At 50.4% G+C, this 17,011-nt stretch overlaps 1 protein-coding gene across 2 annotated transcripts; it reads right to left on the bottom strand.

The window, feature by feature from the left end:
- Nucleotides 1-745: 745 nt before the first annotated feature.
- Nucleotides 746-9,046, bottom strand: ALKAL2 (ALK and LTK ligand 2). Of its 2 annotated transcripts, none has more exons than XM_059132811.1 (6): nt 8,727-9,046; nt 7,734-8,029; nt 6,367-6,420; nt 6,207-6,287; nt 3,505-3,570; nt 746-1,443 (listed from the first exon to the last, which is right to left on the bottom strand). In XM_059132811.1, exons 2-5 carry the CDS (start codon nt 7,984-7,986, stop codon nt 3,506-3,508), a joined length of 453 nt encoding a protein of 150 aa, XP_058988794.1. In that variant the 5' UTR covers nt 7,987-8,029; nt 8,727-9,046; the 3' UTR covers nt 746-1,443; nt 3,505. The 2 variants fall into 2 exon arrangements, with proteins under 2 accessions (XP_058988794.1, XP_058988795.1); XM_059132812.1 differs by having other exon boundaries at nt 746-1,386.
- Between the last annotated feature and the right edge of the window lie 7,965 nt (nt 9,047-17,011).

Here is a 17,011-nt window from a genome sequence, read left to right as displayed (position 1 = left end):
GCGGGAAACGTGAGAGGCCACATGGATTGAGAAATTGGTGACGGTGTTCTAAAAAGTGAAGAACGGAGTGGAAAAGATCAAGTAATTAGGAAATAGGACTAAGAGCACGGCCAAGTTAGCTCTGCCCCAGTCCTTCTCAAGATAACCCCATAGTCTGTCCCTTCAGGATCATGAACAAATCCCCAAAGTCGGTTTTCCTTACGGTTTGCATCTGTATCTCAAATACGGACCTCAGACCTCTCCTGGGAGTTGTGTCGGCTTTCGCCATGCAGCTGTGTCCAGACGAGAGGTCCTGTGGGCCGAGAAGCTCAGTGTTGAATTCACCTGTCGTAAATGGAACGCAGTCATATTTGTTCAAAATGTATCACCTGTCAAAATCAGCTGCTTAGAAGTCTTACCTCTTAGCTTTTTCTTGATCACGCAGTCACACAGGAAGATACAGAGGCAGCCTCATTTAAGATCACGCAGTCACACAGGAAGATACAGAGGCAGCCTCATTTAAGTATTCACCCCCGTATTGGCCTCTGTCTTACCACATGGCCGCCATGACACAGTAGCTCTCCTTTTAAAAACACCAATTTAGTTGTCCCTTCGGAGGACTCCTAGCCTTCCCCTTTCATTGGGAAGGGGTTGATGCTCTTCTATCCCATGACGTTCTGGCGGTGTTAGGATCTCGTTATAGGCCGTTAAGTCATGAATTCCCTCTGGTAAGCTTGTTAGAAGTAGAGTCACTTGGAAGACTTGGTTATCACAAACACTTGGTTTATTGTTTTCTTTACAGCATTTACATATTGCACAGATATCCGGATACTATCTCACATTTATGATACAAAGGACAAATGAAATTAGCCTGGATATGTTCACAGACTTACACTCCACTGTCTCCAAAACGCAACAAGTTTTTTTGTGGGTTGTTTTTGTTTTTGTTTTCCATGCAGTTCCAAATAATACTCTGGGAATTTAATTGTAAAAGTAACAAAAATATTAAATCATACCAAATGCTGTATGAAAATATAGTTTCAGATTCTGTTTATGTTTCTAAAGAAATACTCTTTGAGATTTCACCTACTGAGGAGGATGATGGCACTACGCATTTGTCTGTCGGATATGGCACTACGCATTGGATGCGGAGCCCTCGCTTCTCCCAGCAGCATGGACGGCAGGTGTTACCGTCAGGGACGCTGATCTACTGAGTACGCATCTGCCAACAGTGTCGACAACTTATAAAACTCAAGTTAAAGGGACTATGGAAGAGTCTGTCTGCAAAAATAAATCTCTTGTTCACAGGGGTCATGTTCGTGAAGGCAGCAGGTTCTGCTCCCTGTTGGTCTCCAAGGCACTTCTCATGGTCCGTGGGCTCTCGGTCCTCTGCAGCTCTGCTCACTGCTGAAAAACACATTTGGTCTCATAGAACTCCACACTTTCTTATCGATTCTAGAAGACCTGTGCGTCAAAGGATATAACATAATGTGTCTGAAAACACAAGCGATCACAGTCTGCATGTGTATTTCTCTCTGTTCCAAAGTGTCGTCTGTCTTACTGTGGGAATGACCAAGTTCTACCATTGGGACACCCCTGCTGTGCTGAAGGAATGAAAACCATCACTGGGGCAACCGAACGGTCACTACTCAGTTCCCCCTCAAGTCTGAGGAGCAGCCCGCAGTCCTGACATGTGTTGGCGGGTCCTCTGATTCGGGCCACAGCGACGGACAGTCTGGCAGTCCTGAGAAACCACTCAGTGGCCCTTATGCCTCCATCTGCACGAGCATTTGCAAAACTAAACACCAAGAATGAACCCTTTCCTCTAGCGCCCCATGCAGTACGCCCGAACCACTGGTACACTGTTCGTTAATATTAGAAACCCTGGTGAGCTCCGGGGTCACTGGACTTAAGCTGCATTTTGTGGACTGAACTGGCTACTTGTTACTCAGAATTCCATTTCTAACTTACCTGAGCCTTTGAACTTAACTGAGCTGCAGGTCTAGGCAATGAAGCGGTGCGTGCAAGAGGTCCCGAGTGTGTGTGTCTGGGGGAGAAGCTGGGAATCTAGTGTTTCTTTGGCTGGAGACAGTTAACAAGAGTTACTTTGGAAGGGACCGCAGAACATTGGTCTTCCCTCCTGTAAGCAAATGGACGTTCTTTTCCGAGGATATGCCTGGTTCATCTCTGGAAACCGTGCTCTCACTAGGAAGGCGGGCTTAGGAAAAAGAACATTCCCACCTCCCCTAGCATGTCACCTTCAGACACTTAAGAGAATCCGGCCCTTGCTCTAGAAAGAGGTTTTCTGTGTGCCTTGTAGGCAGTGAGAGAATCCACACAGGACTCGGATGGGAGGTGAAGGTGGAGGTCAAGGTAGTGCCCGGCACTTCTCAGCTCTGGCGTGAAAAGCCATGCTTTCACCTCCCCCACGTGACAAGGCCGTGGACGCTTCTGTGAACCTGCAGGGATCCAGCCTCACGGTCCTGCACTAAACCACACGTTTCTGTCCTTAGCGGTGGGACTTGGACGGGGAGAAGGCGGTGCTGGCAACGGCACTGGCTGTGCCTGCGTGCCCAGACGGCGGCCGGGGTTTGGCTCAGCCCCCTGGGCACTGTCCAGACCTTTATGGGCACAGGTTTTCCCACAGCGAGCGTGTCTGTGTGGAAAGAACACGACTCCCGCGCCCACGCACACGAGGCGGACGGGGTAGCCACGGCCTGCATGGTATCACGTCCCCTCTGCTCACATTTCTGGACAGCCTGTAGGTTTCCCGGGAATGGCCACCAAGGACCAGAAGCGGGTCTTATCTGTGGGGGTAAACGTGGCCTCTCTCAGTGCCCTGCGCACACCAGACACATCGTCAGTGTGAGATTATGAAGTGACCGTTTCGTGCCTGAAGTCCACGCATTTGTGTCAGCGCGGCCAGCCGGCTGCGCGGCTGGTCATTGGTGCGCATCAGCGCTCAAGAAGCCGAGGCTGAAAATTTAGTTCCTAAACTCAATATGTTTTTATATTTTACCGCTGGAGGCTGTGGGAAAGTAACTGATAGAAACAGAGCGAGAAGAGCTATTCTTGGCTGTTCCTTATGAGCTTCCGGCATAACGATAGATTCCAACTCACGCATTTGCCAGATCTGTCTGGAAGGTTGCACGGGTGTGGTTAGTCATGTACTCACTTATGAGTGTGAGTGAATGAAAGCCTAAAAGTGAACAAGCAGGATTTCAGCTGTGTCCTCGTTATGCATGAAGTCATGTGCTGAAATTAGTCGAGCAGAGGATGCGCTTCCAGCAAGCGCCCTCTGCCCGCCCAGTGCTCCCGGGAGTCACTTGCAGCCGCCGCCGGGGGCACCGCGCAGAGGCTGGCGGGGCGCCTTTTACTGACGGCCCATGTGCGTGTCAGGTCGACCTTACTCCAAGGAAGCCTACTTAAGCCAAAGGAGTATTTCTGAACTCCCATGAATTTTTCATGTCCCTTACGGGATTTGGGTCCATGGTGTGTGTCCCCGCAAGGCTGCGGTCAGCTTACCTTAGCCCTCCATGCACATTGGACTGACAGCCAGCCGTGTAAGAAGCCGGGCACATCTTTTATAGTCTGTAGGGAACATAAATTGTGGACCCTTGTCAGTGACATCAACAACCCCTGAAGTATTTTTATATCAACTGCTAAAGACATTGATTTCTTTAAATACTCTGAATTCCCTGGGAGTGAGCTGCGGACGGTCATCTGAAATCATGGGTTCTAAGTTGTTGACTGAATCGTTGAGGCTACTTGAGGGCCTGTCGGGTGCCCTGGCAGGAGATCAGTGATGGGACTGGCCACTGGGCGGGGAGGGGCAGGTGCAGGGTCTCCTTGCCCGGTGTCCCCTCACGCTCATCCAGTTGACTCTGGTTTTGCTCCCTAGACCGTCTCCCCTGTCCCATGGGACTTAACTTTCAGGGCTCCTGCAGGCTGGGTCCCTGCTTGGGTTGATCGTACACAAAACCCTCTGCATAAAAATGTAAAGAGTGGGTCAACAAGTAACAGAGCAGAAAGACCCAGGTTGGATGGGAGAGCAAACAATGTGCTCATTCTGGAGCACACCTGGGTTTTCCTGGATATGTCACCTAATTTCCTGTTCCACCGCCCCAGAGGCGCTCCTCACGGCCACAAAGGAGTTTCCTCGGTTTGAAGTTCTGTGGAAAGCTACAGCAATTGATAAATTACGGACGTTTACTTCTCAAGAGTCTCAGAATCCTACTTAAAAATGGAAGAATTCATGCTCTTAGCTGAAATTCTGAATGAAAATGTAAACTGATAGCAATGAATTCGCACAGTATGTCGGACAAGCCTCTACTTCCAAAAACGCAGCTCCTGATATTTACACAACATGATGGTTTGTGTTCAGAGGGGGAGTGGCCTGACAGCTGGAGACGGGGTCATCTGGATTCCTGGGATTTTTCCCCTCTCCGTGGTTGCACCAAATGTTTTAGAATGCGGCTTTCCTCGATAGAGTACAGCGGAGGCCGTGTCATGTGAGTTCAAGGTAAAGCACATCCAGAGACCATGAAGGTGACCACCAAGCTCCCCCACCCCACCCCAACCTGGCATATCTCCAGCTCTAACAATCGGGATCTTGTCCAGGTGCAGCCCGGGGAGACTTCAAAGTTCTGCTCTTCCCAAGAGCTGCCTTTGGGAACCATGCTTTCAGTGAGAAGGCTCTGGTTCCTTCCATCCGTCCTGACCTCCCACGATTCCAGTTTTCTCCCATACAGCCTAAAGCAACACAGAAGGGGTCCATTCGGCTCTCTACCTCCCTATGGGAAAGTGTAAGTATCCACTCCCCCAGTGCACACACCTGCGGACTTCCATGCTTCTGAGGGGCCTGAGGGGAGCTGTGATGGGCCCTGGTGGCCGCCTCTCCTAATGGGTGAGCAGAGATCTGGGTGGCGTGTGGGTGAGTCACTCTGAGCAAAAGGAGGCAGTGAGTGTGGGCACGCACGGTGTCCTGGGGGAGGGTTGGCAGAGTCGAGTGTGGGTCTGTGTGTTGGGGCACAGGGAGCCGAAGCGTGTTTTCCGTTTCCTCATCCATATATGAAAAGATTAGAAGTAATGACCCCCAGAGACCACTTTCAGATTTAGAATCTCTGCTCCTATATTGTAAGATGGTATTTAAAAGTGTAGACACATTTAAACAATCAAAATGAGAAGGTTTTTTGGCCCCTGAAATAGTGAAGAAGTCTCCAGCAGAAGATGATTCCATGTCAGAAGGAAGTGGGGTTAGAGTTAGGGCAGGGCACAGACAGGAGAGGGACCGAGGCCGTGCTGAGGAATTAATCCGAGCTCCGTGGGACATGCGTGCTGTTGGCCATGGCTGAACCCTGTGCAGCTCTGAGGGCTTGAAGGCCAAGTACCCCAGCTCCCTGCGGAAGGCGGTGCGCCCAGACAAGGAGCACCACACGGCAACACCAATGGTTTGGGGCAACCTTCCTGCCTGAGCAGAAAACTTCCACTTCATAGAAAGTGCCTTATTTTTTTTACTTCTCATTTTTTGAAGGCAGGGCAGGAAAGTCTGGTCTGGACACTCAGGGTAGTCTCTGAAAGCAGCTGGTGAGACATCTGGGGTGTCTGCCTCACCTTCCTCCGGGAGTCTCTCGCGAAACGGAAGGTGTAGCCCCTCCAGGAGAAACGGGCTCAGGTCTCTAGGTGGTGTCACTGTAGCCAGTAAGTCACTTGTCATCATTATGTGTTTTGTGAGGAGCACTAGCAACCCTCTTTGGGGGAATAAAATACACTTTGTTACAGATCAACAGCCAGAAAGCTACAGCTGGGTGCTGGACAGAGAGCGGAGCCCTGCACCCCGGGGCTGGTGAAGAGCAGCCTGTCCTCCGGGCGGGGCGGCCCCAGCTACCGCAGAGCCTTCCCCTGCGCTGGAGCCTGGGCAGCGGCTCATTCTTAACGTCTGCTTGTCATAGACACAAACACAGACATCATGCCGGTTCATAAGCCAAACGAGAATGTGAATGGAAGAGTTGAGCCCACTCCAAGAGTTGGTCAGTTCCAGTGAATGTGAATAATTTCCCCTTCGGCACTAGCAGAACGCAGCCACCTTCCTCTACGGGCTGGTCCCCCTACCCCTTAACCCCATAGTTAGAAGGGAACATATATTGGCAAAGAGCAGATTTAGAAGGAGGGGCGGGGGACACGAGAGACACATGGACCCGCGCTGGTCTTCCCAAGCAGTCACTTACACGCAGGGATGGTGCAGTCTCTGGTGTTGTGGTAAAGTCTGTGAAAGTGTTTGCTGCACTTTGGACTGAAGTAAAGAGGACCTGGAACGTGGAAGAAGAAGCAGAGTGTGAGGCCTTGAGGAGGCCAGGACCTGGGCACAGGCGAAGGAATGACGCTTACCTGTAAGATGTTTGAGAAACTTGTCCTTCATCCTCAGGTCTCGAGGAACAATTTCTGTTTGAGGGAAAGAGGCTAGTTACCGCATTGCTTGAAACAAGCATTTTTTCATGTGCTCTCCGTGTTGAAGACGGTTCTCAGAAACCTCATTAACCAGTCACACCGCACTGTGTAAAACACTTCGAAGACTCCAATCGCTGTACATGACCCAATGTGAAGACTTGTAATCAGATCCCAATTTCTTCAGATAAAGTATTAGCTATTCACAAAGCTTCAATATTGTCTTGTCTCTGCCACTAGTATGAGGACAGTGACCATGAAGTTAGATCAGGGTGAAGAGGTGTGTGGGGATGGGTGTGGTTGATAGTTAGCTCCTGATTTATAAATCGCGTTTAGGTGCTTTCATTTTGAACAGCTTGGTAATCAAATACAAGCTCTTAAAGTTCCCAATGCTTCAAACAAACAAAATTGTCATAAGACTTTTTTTCTAGGTATATACTTAGAAAAAGGACTAAATGCCTTCAAAACCACCTGTTACGAAGGCTGGTGTAAATGCATGGAAAGAGACATTTAACTGGCTTGTGAGATTACCGTAGACCGCCCAGAGAGACAGCGCTCGGTTTTTGCTTGGGAGCTAGCAAGGCTCTCATTCCTTCTGCTTCTGGGCGTGGTTTTTCTTCCTCGCAGTCACCTGTAAGCATTTCTCACACACTCGTTCTGGGTGGTAACTTGAGCGGTGACTGCGTGTGGTCACACTTTGTTCTACCTCGAACACTGCTCATCTGAGGAGGCAACATTTCCTAGGACGCTCCCGAATGTCAGTCTGTATGAAATTGACCTTATCACATTTGACCTAGTTGTGTCAGGAAAGCATTAAAAGCTTGCGCGCTTTCTCTGGAAATTTCCCACGGGGCACCCACTCTGGGAAGGCTCTGCCATTGGCAGAGAGGGTGAGGGGAGGGGGTGGCTCCGAAACATTTCTGTCTGGGCTGAAAGTGCTTTGCTGAAAATATTTCCATTTCCTAAATACCAGATGACAGTTCTGTGCCAAAGCTCCCGACCTAGGTAACAGCTCACGTGTCTTGCAAGTGAGGTAGGGACAGTTACACGCCAGGCATCAGCCTGTACCCACCACCTAGTTTTTTCAAAAAAAAAAAAAAAAAAAAAAAGCCTAGTTTTTTCCAAGCACTCGAAACGGTTTTATCTTATTAAAACACATCTGCTTTCTCAAAGTCGGTTCTGTTTCCAAGCAAACGCGAGTTCAGGTTCTGCTGAGACCTGACAGGTACGCAGACGCGCGGGGGTTCCCTCTCCAGCGCACACTCGCCCGCAGGTCCCTCCGTCCGCGAGCCCGTCGCCAGGACACTCACCCACTCGCTGCTCCTCGGGATAAACCGGGTAGTCCGGGACCTCCCTGCGGCCCAGAGCGTAGTCGTGCGGGCCCGGGAGTTGCAGCCTCTTGGACTCGCCCGAGTGGTACTTCTTGAGCTCCTGGAGGATCTCCACGATGAGCCGCAGCACGGTCTGTCCGTCGGCCGCCTCCCGGGGCTCGGCGACCCCGGGCCCCGCCGCCCCCAGCACCAGCAGCAGCCCCAGGAGGAGGGGGCGCCCGGGCCCGCGCATCGTGCGCTCGCTCGGCCGGAGGGAGCTCGGCTCGCTGGAGGGGCTGCGTGCGGGGGAGACCGGGGAGAAAGTCGGCGGGCGGTGGCGGGGCGCGGGGGAGGCCCCTCCGGCGGAGCCCGCGGCCCCCCGCCCCCGCGCGCAGACCAGGGGCCGGCGGCGGAGGCTGGGGCGCGGTGTCCCCGGGGCCCGCGCAGGCCCCGCCGCGGCGCAGCCGAGAGCCGGGCCTCGGGCGCCGCCGCCCCGCTGCGCGCCTCCCCCGGCCAGGCCCGCCTCCGCGCCGGCCTCCCAACTTTCCGAGGGCCGCGCGCCCGCCCGCACTCCGCGGCGCACGCCACCGCCACAACTTTCTCAACCTCGCGAGCCCGGCGGCGCGGCCGCGTCCACTCCGCGGCGGGCCGGGCGCGCACCCTCGGGTCCCGGGCGGCCGGGGGACGCGGGGAGGGTCCTGCCCGGGCCCCTCTCTCCTCTCGACCCCCGGCGTTGCGCTCTCCGGGGAGTGGGGGCCGCGCGCCCCGCCCGAGCGGCCGCGCTCAAGTTTGCCTTTGTGTGGTGGTCGCCGCCTCCTCCCGGCCGGGTGTCCCCCCAAAACGCCCCCCGCGCCCCGGGACCCTCGCGCCAGCCGCGCGCTGTGCCAGATTTTAGAGCCCCCCCCCCGCCTTCTCGGAGGGGACAGACCCCGGCCCACACCTGCCCGGCGCCGCCCGCGGGGCCACCTGCGCGACGGAGCGCGGCCAGCTTACCTGTCCCCGAGTTCCGGCGCCGCGGGCGTCCTTCGGCGTCTGTCCCGGCGTCTGTCCCCGCGTCCCGGAGCCGCCGCGCGCCCCGCTACTCCATGGCCCGCGGCGACCCGGCGTGCGGAGCGCACAGGACGCGCGGGGATGGAGACGCGGTGGCTCCGCCGCTCGGAGCGCTGGACGCGCGGCTGCCTGGGCTGCGCTCCGGCCGCGGCCGCTTCTTATGCCCGCGCCCGCCGACGTCAGGCCGGTCCCCGAGGGCTCCGCGCGGGGCTTTAATTAGAAGCCGCTCGAGTGCCCGTACCCCGGTGCGGATCTTCGTCAGACACCCCCTCCTCTCCCTACCCCCGACTGTCCCCCTCCCCCCGCCCCGCGCTCTCCCCTCCCCCATCTCCTCCGTCATCTCCTCGCTCCCCACCCCGGCTCTCCCCTCTCCCCTCCCCCGCCGCGCGCCTCCCTCCCCTCGGTCTTCCCCTCCCCCTGCGCTCCCTCAGTCTGTTTCCCTCCGTTCCTGTCACTTGTGACAGGATGAGAAGAAACGCCTTTACCAGGAACTCGGATCTGTTTTTGTCTAAATGTAGATCTTGGGCTATTAAAAAAGGAGCTGCCTGATTGCCTCGACATTTAATAACTCAATTAGCGTCTGTCCTTTCGGAGGGATCTTCCGGCGCGGCTGGGGGCCACTGTCAAGACCCCAGGAGGTGGGCCCCGCCCCAGGGTCTGGAGCCCGAGGCCAGGTCCCCGAGGCCGGGCAGCCCCCAGGGCAGGGGGCTGGGTTAAGGGCGGGACAGGAGCAAGGCCCTATGACTTGGGGATGCACACAGGTACCGGGCAGGACACGTGGCAGCCCCCCCAGACCCCCCCAACCAACACCTACGCAGGAGCCGAAGCCCCTCCCGCAGGGGACAGTGGCCCGCACGCCGGGCTCTGGGGACCAGTCGCTCGCTCCCCTTCCTCGGAAACGCCCGCGGCAGACCTTGGGACACCTCCCTCAGGCCCTGTCTTTCCGAAAGTTTTGGTTCTTTGGATACAGGCAGGCACATTTGTGAGGCTTCACAGCTTATCTGCTTTCATTTTTTTTTTTTTCTTGTAAAATGTATTATCAATCAACTGCGCGCTTTCCCATTTTATTGGCGCTTTCTGGGCAAGAGCTGGACATCCTCCAAGTCAGCGATCTGAGTGGGAAAGGTGTTCTCAGAAGGACGCCAGAAGGGAGGGTGCGCGCAGGAACTAAAAGCCTCACCCTTAACGCGACCAGCACCCAGGGCCGCGGCGGAGATGCGGCGGCCCGCGCTGCGGACCCCTGAGCGGGTGCTCTCGGATCGCAGGGGCGCGGACCCCCAGGGAAGGAACTCTCTCAGTCTGTGTCTCTTTGTGTCCCTGTCTGTCTCTGCTGTCTCTCTGTCTCTGCTCCCTGTCTCAGTCTCTGTCTCTGTTTCTGTCTCTGTCTCTGCTGTCTCTCTGGCCCAGTCTCTGTCTCTGCTCTATCTCTGTCTCCCTCTCTGTCTCTGTCTCCCCTCACTAGTTCTGTAGGTGTTTGTCAAAGTGAAGCTGGGGTAAACAGAATAGAGACAGAAGATACTAAAATGTGATCATCCAAATCCCCTCCACACCTTTGGGGGATGTGTAGACTGCACTCTCCTTAAAAGGAAATGGTTTTATTTCTCAGTGAGCCCTTCTTTTGGCAGGCCATATGACTAAAATGTGAACGTTTCTGCTAAGATATACTCAAAAACAAGGGGAGGGGATTCTTATCAAACAGTTCTTGCTCAGATAAAGTAGGATTTTTTTTTTCCTTTTTCCCTTTCCCCTGACGGAGGGGTGCCCGTCTGTTGCCCAAGCGCCGCCTAGTGACAAAGCTCCCGTCTGTGGGGACCTGCAGTGGCTGGTGCAGGAAGCCTCCTTCCCACCCAGCAGAAGGGGCACATGAAGCTTCTGTTGTAGAACATTCTGGTGTAAAATGTCTTTGGGAAATAAATAAATAAATACACACACACACACACACACACACACACACATATGTGTGTGTGTACGTATATATATTTCTATAGTAAAAAAAGAAAACAAGCCTAATCACATATTAATTAAAGTTAAATCACATATTAATTAATTACATAGAGTCTTTCCTTTTAAATACTATTTTACAAAATCAGGTGAAATCAATGAAGAGGATTAAGAGGCACAAAGTTCCTGTTATAAAATAAATACACCTCAGGGATGGGAAGTACAGCCGGTCATACTGTAATCGTGTGCGGACAGATGGTCACTACGCTTATGGTGAGCGTTTTCTAGTATATGTCGTGTGAAATTACTATGTTGTACACCTGAAACTAGTACTATATGTCAACTATGCTTCAATTAGAAATAACAAATTAATTTTAAGAATTAATTTTTAAAATTTAGGTTTTTCTAAAAAATACCAATTAGAACTACTCCCCCCGCACCATAAATTCTACCAACCAAGGAAGAATAGTAATTAATACTGTCCTTTTTTCCTTTGTGGTTTTTAAAAAAGATTTTATAATTTATTTGAGAGAGCGAGCTTGAGCGGAGAGAGGTCAGCAGGAGAAGCAGACACCCTGCCGAGCAGGGAGCGGATGTGGACTGGATCCCAGGACCCCAGGATCATGACCTAAGCTGAAGGCAGATGCTTAACCAACTGAGCCACCCAGGTGCCCCATCTTTGGTGGTTTTTAATGGGACAGACAAATGGATTTTTTTTAATGACTCCATTCTATCACCCAATCGTATATGCAGTTCTGTAGCCCAACTCATCAGATACTTAGGCGCGTAAACAAGAAGCACAGAAATGGTGCTTGTTTGGTGTTTAGTTTCACAAGATGCGTGAGATCTGGAACTTAGGGATCAGACCATCATGTTTTAATTCATTCATTTTTGCAAAGCTCTGTTCTGAAATGATTCCAGGAGCCACTCAGTTTGTATAAACCATTTTTACAGACTTTCTCAACGAAATTAAAAAAGTGCACTGAATTGTCATCTCAGCTGACTGTTCAGTTTATGGTGTTGTCAGGAAGAGCCACTTGGAGTTCTCCAGCCACCGGAAATACGGGTTATGCATCCACTGTTAGCACACTCCGACTGGCTAAATTAATGGTCTGTGCTGGTTCAGGCAAAGCAAAATAAGTGTAAACGGGCTTACGTGAAAATACGAGTTATGTTTGACAAGTGGCTTGGGCTCTGCACTTCTTTCCTGTAACGTGGAGAGGTGGGGTTGGATGGTGTCTGAAATCTAAAGCTGAGTAACTCTGTTACGGAAAAGTCAGAAAACAAAAAAAGCAGTACTCCTGCAAAGACCTGAAGCTATTCACTAAAATAGTCACTATGAGTTTCGTCATCTGTTTTCATGCAAGAAGAGGTGATACATTCATCTTAGATAATTTAATTCCCTTCTTTAGTCAGAACAGCCTTCTACTGTGAAGGGTTGAAAAGAGACAAGACAGTGACACGGCCCTAAGTTCTATTGGCAAAAGTAGCTTCTGCTAGATTTGATTTAGTTTTGTTTCCTTTTTGAGAAAGCTGTGTTAGATCATAGAAAGAAAATTAACAAGAGAGGGGAAAGTTGTGTTTAACCCACTTTTATTGTAGATCTATGTTGTAAGATGGACAAGTTATTTTTTCCCAACTTATAAATAGTATAAAGCTCCAGTGCTTCAATTACAATGACTTTTCACTCTTCCTGTAAAGGTATAAATTTCATTTGAGATGACTAACTACCTTCAAACACTGCTAAAATAGATATTAGCTACATGTTTTTCAATGAGTTATTATATTTGTCCAACCATTATGCTGATCATTTAACTAACTAAGTTAACTAACTAATCATTTAACTAACTAAGGTGGTATTGGAGAGGAAAATATTACCTTTCATCAAGAACAACTTTATGTTGCTATAAAGAAATGTTACTAAATACTTACCTTTCATCAGCTCTGTTATTGTTATCGATACATTGTTAGCACGTTGTGAATGCACTAGAAAGTGTATGAAGCATTTAGGAAGACACGGTTTCTAACAGCGTGAGTCTTCCTGGGGTCAGTGTCGTCAGCGCAGTCTCTGATGGCAATAACGTGCGCCTGCTGTCCCGTGGCGCACTCTGGATGGACGAAATACACCTTCTACCCGGTCCTCTCTCTCCTGTGCAGACGAAGCACACTTCGGCGAGGGTGTGGGGGTCCTCCACCTCTTTTTTCTTTCTCGATACATGCTTTATACCCACAAAGCCACACTGCAGTGCCAGTCCAGCAGGGACAGGAGCCAAACAAAGGTCACAAAAGAAGGATTGGAATGCTCTGTGACATGACTGGTTTCCTCTCGCTCAGTTTTCTTACCCTATGGCCAAGAGGAGGAGGATTGTTAATGGGGAGGCTTAAAAGGAGCATGGGCTTGACTTTGTTCCCTGTGCGCAAGAGCAGACTGCAATGAGAGGCAGACACACTTTGAAGAGACAGTGTCCTGGTGTCTGGTGTCCACTTTCCTTCAGGAGAGCAGCATACAGAGTGAGCATGAATGCGGCTGTGGGTCACGGACATGGGCCCGAGTTCTTATTCCCACGTAGCAGCCTGTGAACTTGGGCAAGACAGTGTCTCTGAGCCCAGGTTCTTTATGCCTAGAAGGGAAATGACCTAGTAGTATCACGTCAGGGGCTTTGTGAATAATAAATACAATAATGTATGTCCACCTTTTAGTTCAGTGCCTTAAAAAAACGGATTGAACATTTCTAACTATTACTAAATCATTCATAGTGTATAGTCTCATTAAGTCTTTTTCTGTATTTCATAATTTCTTACTGTAATTCATAAAAAAAGAGCATTACCTGTATTCTCTAGTTTCGGGGGCCGCATGATTTTAATTCATTCAAAGCTACACAGAGAATCTGTAGTTAGGAAGGGGACTAAGATATTCTGGATTGTTAAGTATCCACATACCCAGTAATCAGAGTCGTGAGATCTCAGGGCACCGAGCGAGGGCTCACCCCGTGAGTAAGAACTTACGCCCGTGAGTGCCGGTTTACACCAGTAGGAGAGGCTCACGGCGGTGAGGGACGACTCATGCCGGTGAACAAAGACTCACACCAGTGACTGAGGGTTCACACAAGTGTGAGGGCTCAGAGGGGTGTGTGAGAGTTCACGCCAGTGCGGGAAGGTTCATGACCGTGAGTGAGGACCCCCGCCCGTGAATGGGGGTTCATACCAGCGTGGGGACTCACCCCAGTGAGGGCGGGCTGCGGCTAGCTGGACCGTGAGGCAGCACACGGACTGCTTCGGGGTGAAGGTGAGAGGTATGTGTGGTTGCCAAGGGATACGAATTCGTCCGCCTGATCCGCAGTTGGCTCAAGTTGGCTCACCTCACCCTTGCTTAGAATCATGGAAACATCTGACTATGGCAATAATGCTGCTTCTGATCCCCTGCCGCTGTTATCGTGCAGCCCAATAGAGAGGACTTGGGATGCTCAGCACCGACCCGAAGCAGGCGGACCCCGGCTCTGATGGAACTTGGAGTTCCAAAGGGCAGCAAAGGGAAACCTTCCATCCTCCCCGAGGAGGGGAGAGCTCCTGCGGAGAGCCCTGCGCTCACCCGCACATTGGGCTGCTCCTGTTTTTCATCCCTGGCATGCAGGCTGGCAGGGGAGGCTTTCTGCCCGGAGACTCCGTGCTGCTGCCCGTCGGTGAGCGCAGGGCCGAGGGGATCGGGGCTCGCCTGCGTGTGGAGCTGGAGCTGCAGGCCTGCAGGGGTGGAGAAGGGGGTGAGGCGGGGAGGGAATCCATGTGCAAGCCTGGCACATTTGGAACATTATGCCACCGAGTGGCCTGGGAGTGTCTGCGCCTGCTGTGCTGCGGCACAACATGGAAGGAGCCCTGGATGCCTACCTTCCCCTCTGTTGACAAATGACCAGTCGGGCGGCAATTCCAGTGCATGTAACGGATCCTTTTCAGATGGTTTATAGACCTGAAGTCGTCTTAAGGCCAATATTTTGCGCCCTCATCCCCGCGGACACCCGGCTCATAGTCGGGCTTGGCGGGCCTCCACTGGCGGTCCTGACCTCTGCTTGCTTGAGCTGACGGGAAGCCGCTGCCGTGATTATGTATCTAATACGTTGTGTTTCACTGTTGCTACCTCCCATGGAACCATTAGTTCATGTTTACAGAAGCACGCATTAAGAGATATCCGAGTAGGGATAAGAAGGACCTATTGTAACGATGTTTCAGGAAAAAATTAAACAATATCTTGTACAGCAGGATTTTGGCAGATGGCAACGGGTGATTATTTTCTCCCCACAGAGTAGGAACATTTGAGTTTGAGAAGAGAGCCGGTCTCTAAAAAGGGCACTTCATTTGTGTGTCCTTAAATTGCTATGACTTTACTAAGATCAAAATATATTTTAACTGCCTTGAACGTTTTATTTTTTCTTCCTCCCTTTCTTTCTTTTTTTTTTTTTTTTAGAGAAGGAGAGAGAAAGGGAGAGAGGGAGAGAGAATCTTAAGCAGATTAAGCAGACTCCAAGCCAGGCACAGAGGCCAGTGTGGGGTTCGATCCCACAGCCCTGAGATCATGACCTGAGCTGAAATCAAGAGTCGGACCCCCAGTTAGCTGGGCCACCCAGACACCCCCTGCCTTGCACATTTCAATAATTGATATTATGCTGTATTTATATTATAAAATAAAATCCAAATGTATCTACCAGCAGGAAGTAAGTATGGCTTTCGTTATTCAGAACCCTTGACATCTGACATTCTTCAGGCAGGGCCCTTACTAAATGTCATCAAACGTTATCAATAACCACGATGCTAATGAAAATATAACCAATCGAATGATAGTCTGGATTGAAATAGTCATTTCTGGAATTGACTGGTGTCATTTTAAAAGCATTTCTAGTTGAAGAGTTAGCAATACAGGGTTTCAAGAGATCTGTTCTGCTGAAATTCACAGAGAGCTGCTGACGGTGCTGACGTGGTCGGCAGTTCTTGCTTCCTGCGACCGCGCCGCCGCTCGAGTCCTGAGAGCACTTCTGACGAGGGGTTTGAGGCACACATCACAATAGGAAGAAAGTCCATTTTTATTGTTAGCATGCTGAAATCACGGACTGATGGAATATAGTGGATGTAAATTTAAATCAATGCAAAAGCTTTCACTGGGCGCAGCTGTTTTCTAGTATAACTTGCATGTACAGAAGTAAAAGGCTCTTTACATTTTTGACTTTTATTTGAACCCTTACATTTAGCAGGTTTGTGAACGTATAGTCCCATATGTAGGGTTTGGTAATTATAAGTTCCTCCATCTTTAAAATACATTGAACTTTGAGAAACTAAGGTATACTCTAGCAATAGCTACTCCACAAAATGCAAAAACATTTAGATGAAAAATGAAAAATGGAATCAATCATTCAGATGCTTCCAAATGTTTGGCATCTGTAGAAACTCTGCCCGAATGACTGGCTCAATTTTTTATGAAGTGTTTTTGCAGAGCTGACCCTGAGAATATGCTTGCAATTACTAATGTATATCCCTGAGAATATGGGTGAAATTTAAGTCGGATTGAATCTTAAATACGCTAAGGATGTTTGTTATTTAAAGAATCTGTGGTTAATTTATTTTTAAAGAAAATAAGCACTTCATAAAGAAAATTCATTTTTTCCTTCTTTTTTTGGTGAATTTAAATATATGTCACTGTAGAGATGGATTTTTAAAACACTTGTGGCTATTTTAGAATAATTTTGATTATTTCTTTTCATTTTACAATAGTTATCCTAAAACTAATATTAAAGTTATAATAAGCTGCATAAGAACGTTGTTTTTTTATATCTGTATGAACAATGTTGTATGTATATTGTATCTTTTGTATCTGTGTTTGCAGATAAACAGCGATGTGTTATTTACTGCTGTAGAACCCTGCTTTTCCAAGCCTCATCACTACCAAGCCGACTCCAGCTAGGCTTGGTCTAGGGCTTTGGGCAGTAAGGGCAAGGGGTTTTGGAAAAACGTGCAAGAGTCTACTGTAACCCCTAGTGTTACTCAAGCAGGGTGTATCTTTCCCCTCACCATCACCATCATCATGCTCTATGAAATCTTCTGGAAAGGAGAGACTACTCCTACATTGCGTACACATTCTCTATGCATACACCGTTCTCCCCAAGAAGGGCTGACTTGCCTCAGTCGGGTCAAACAGAATCTGCGCCCACACACACACACCCTGCTGCTGTTTACACCCCACAGCGGACCTAGGGGCTGCTCCCTTCTTGGAGCTGCTCCTACTGTGCGGTGGGGGCTGCCAGCTG

This window comes from Mustela lutreola, chromosome 9 (assembly GCF_030435805.1).
Source record: "Mustela lutreola isolate mMusLut2 chromosome 9, mMusLut2.pri, whole genome shotgun sequence".
In the NCBI taxonomy this organism is placed as follows: Eukaryota; Metazoa; Chordata; class Mammalia; order Carnivora; family Mustelidae; genus Mustela; species Mustela lutreola.
The sequence above is the reverse complement of the archived record's forward strand: the minus strand, read 5'-3'. Positions and strand labels throughout refer to the sequence as shown.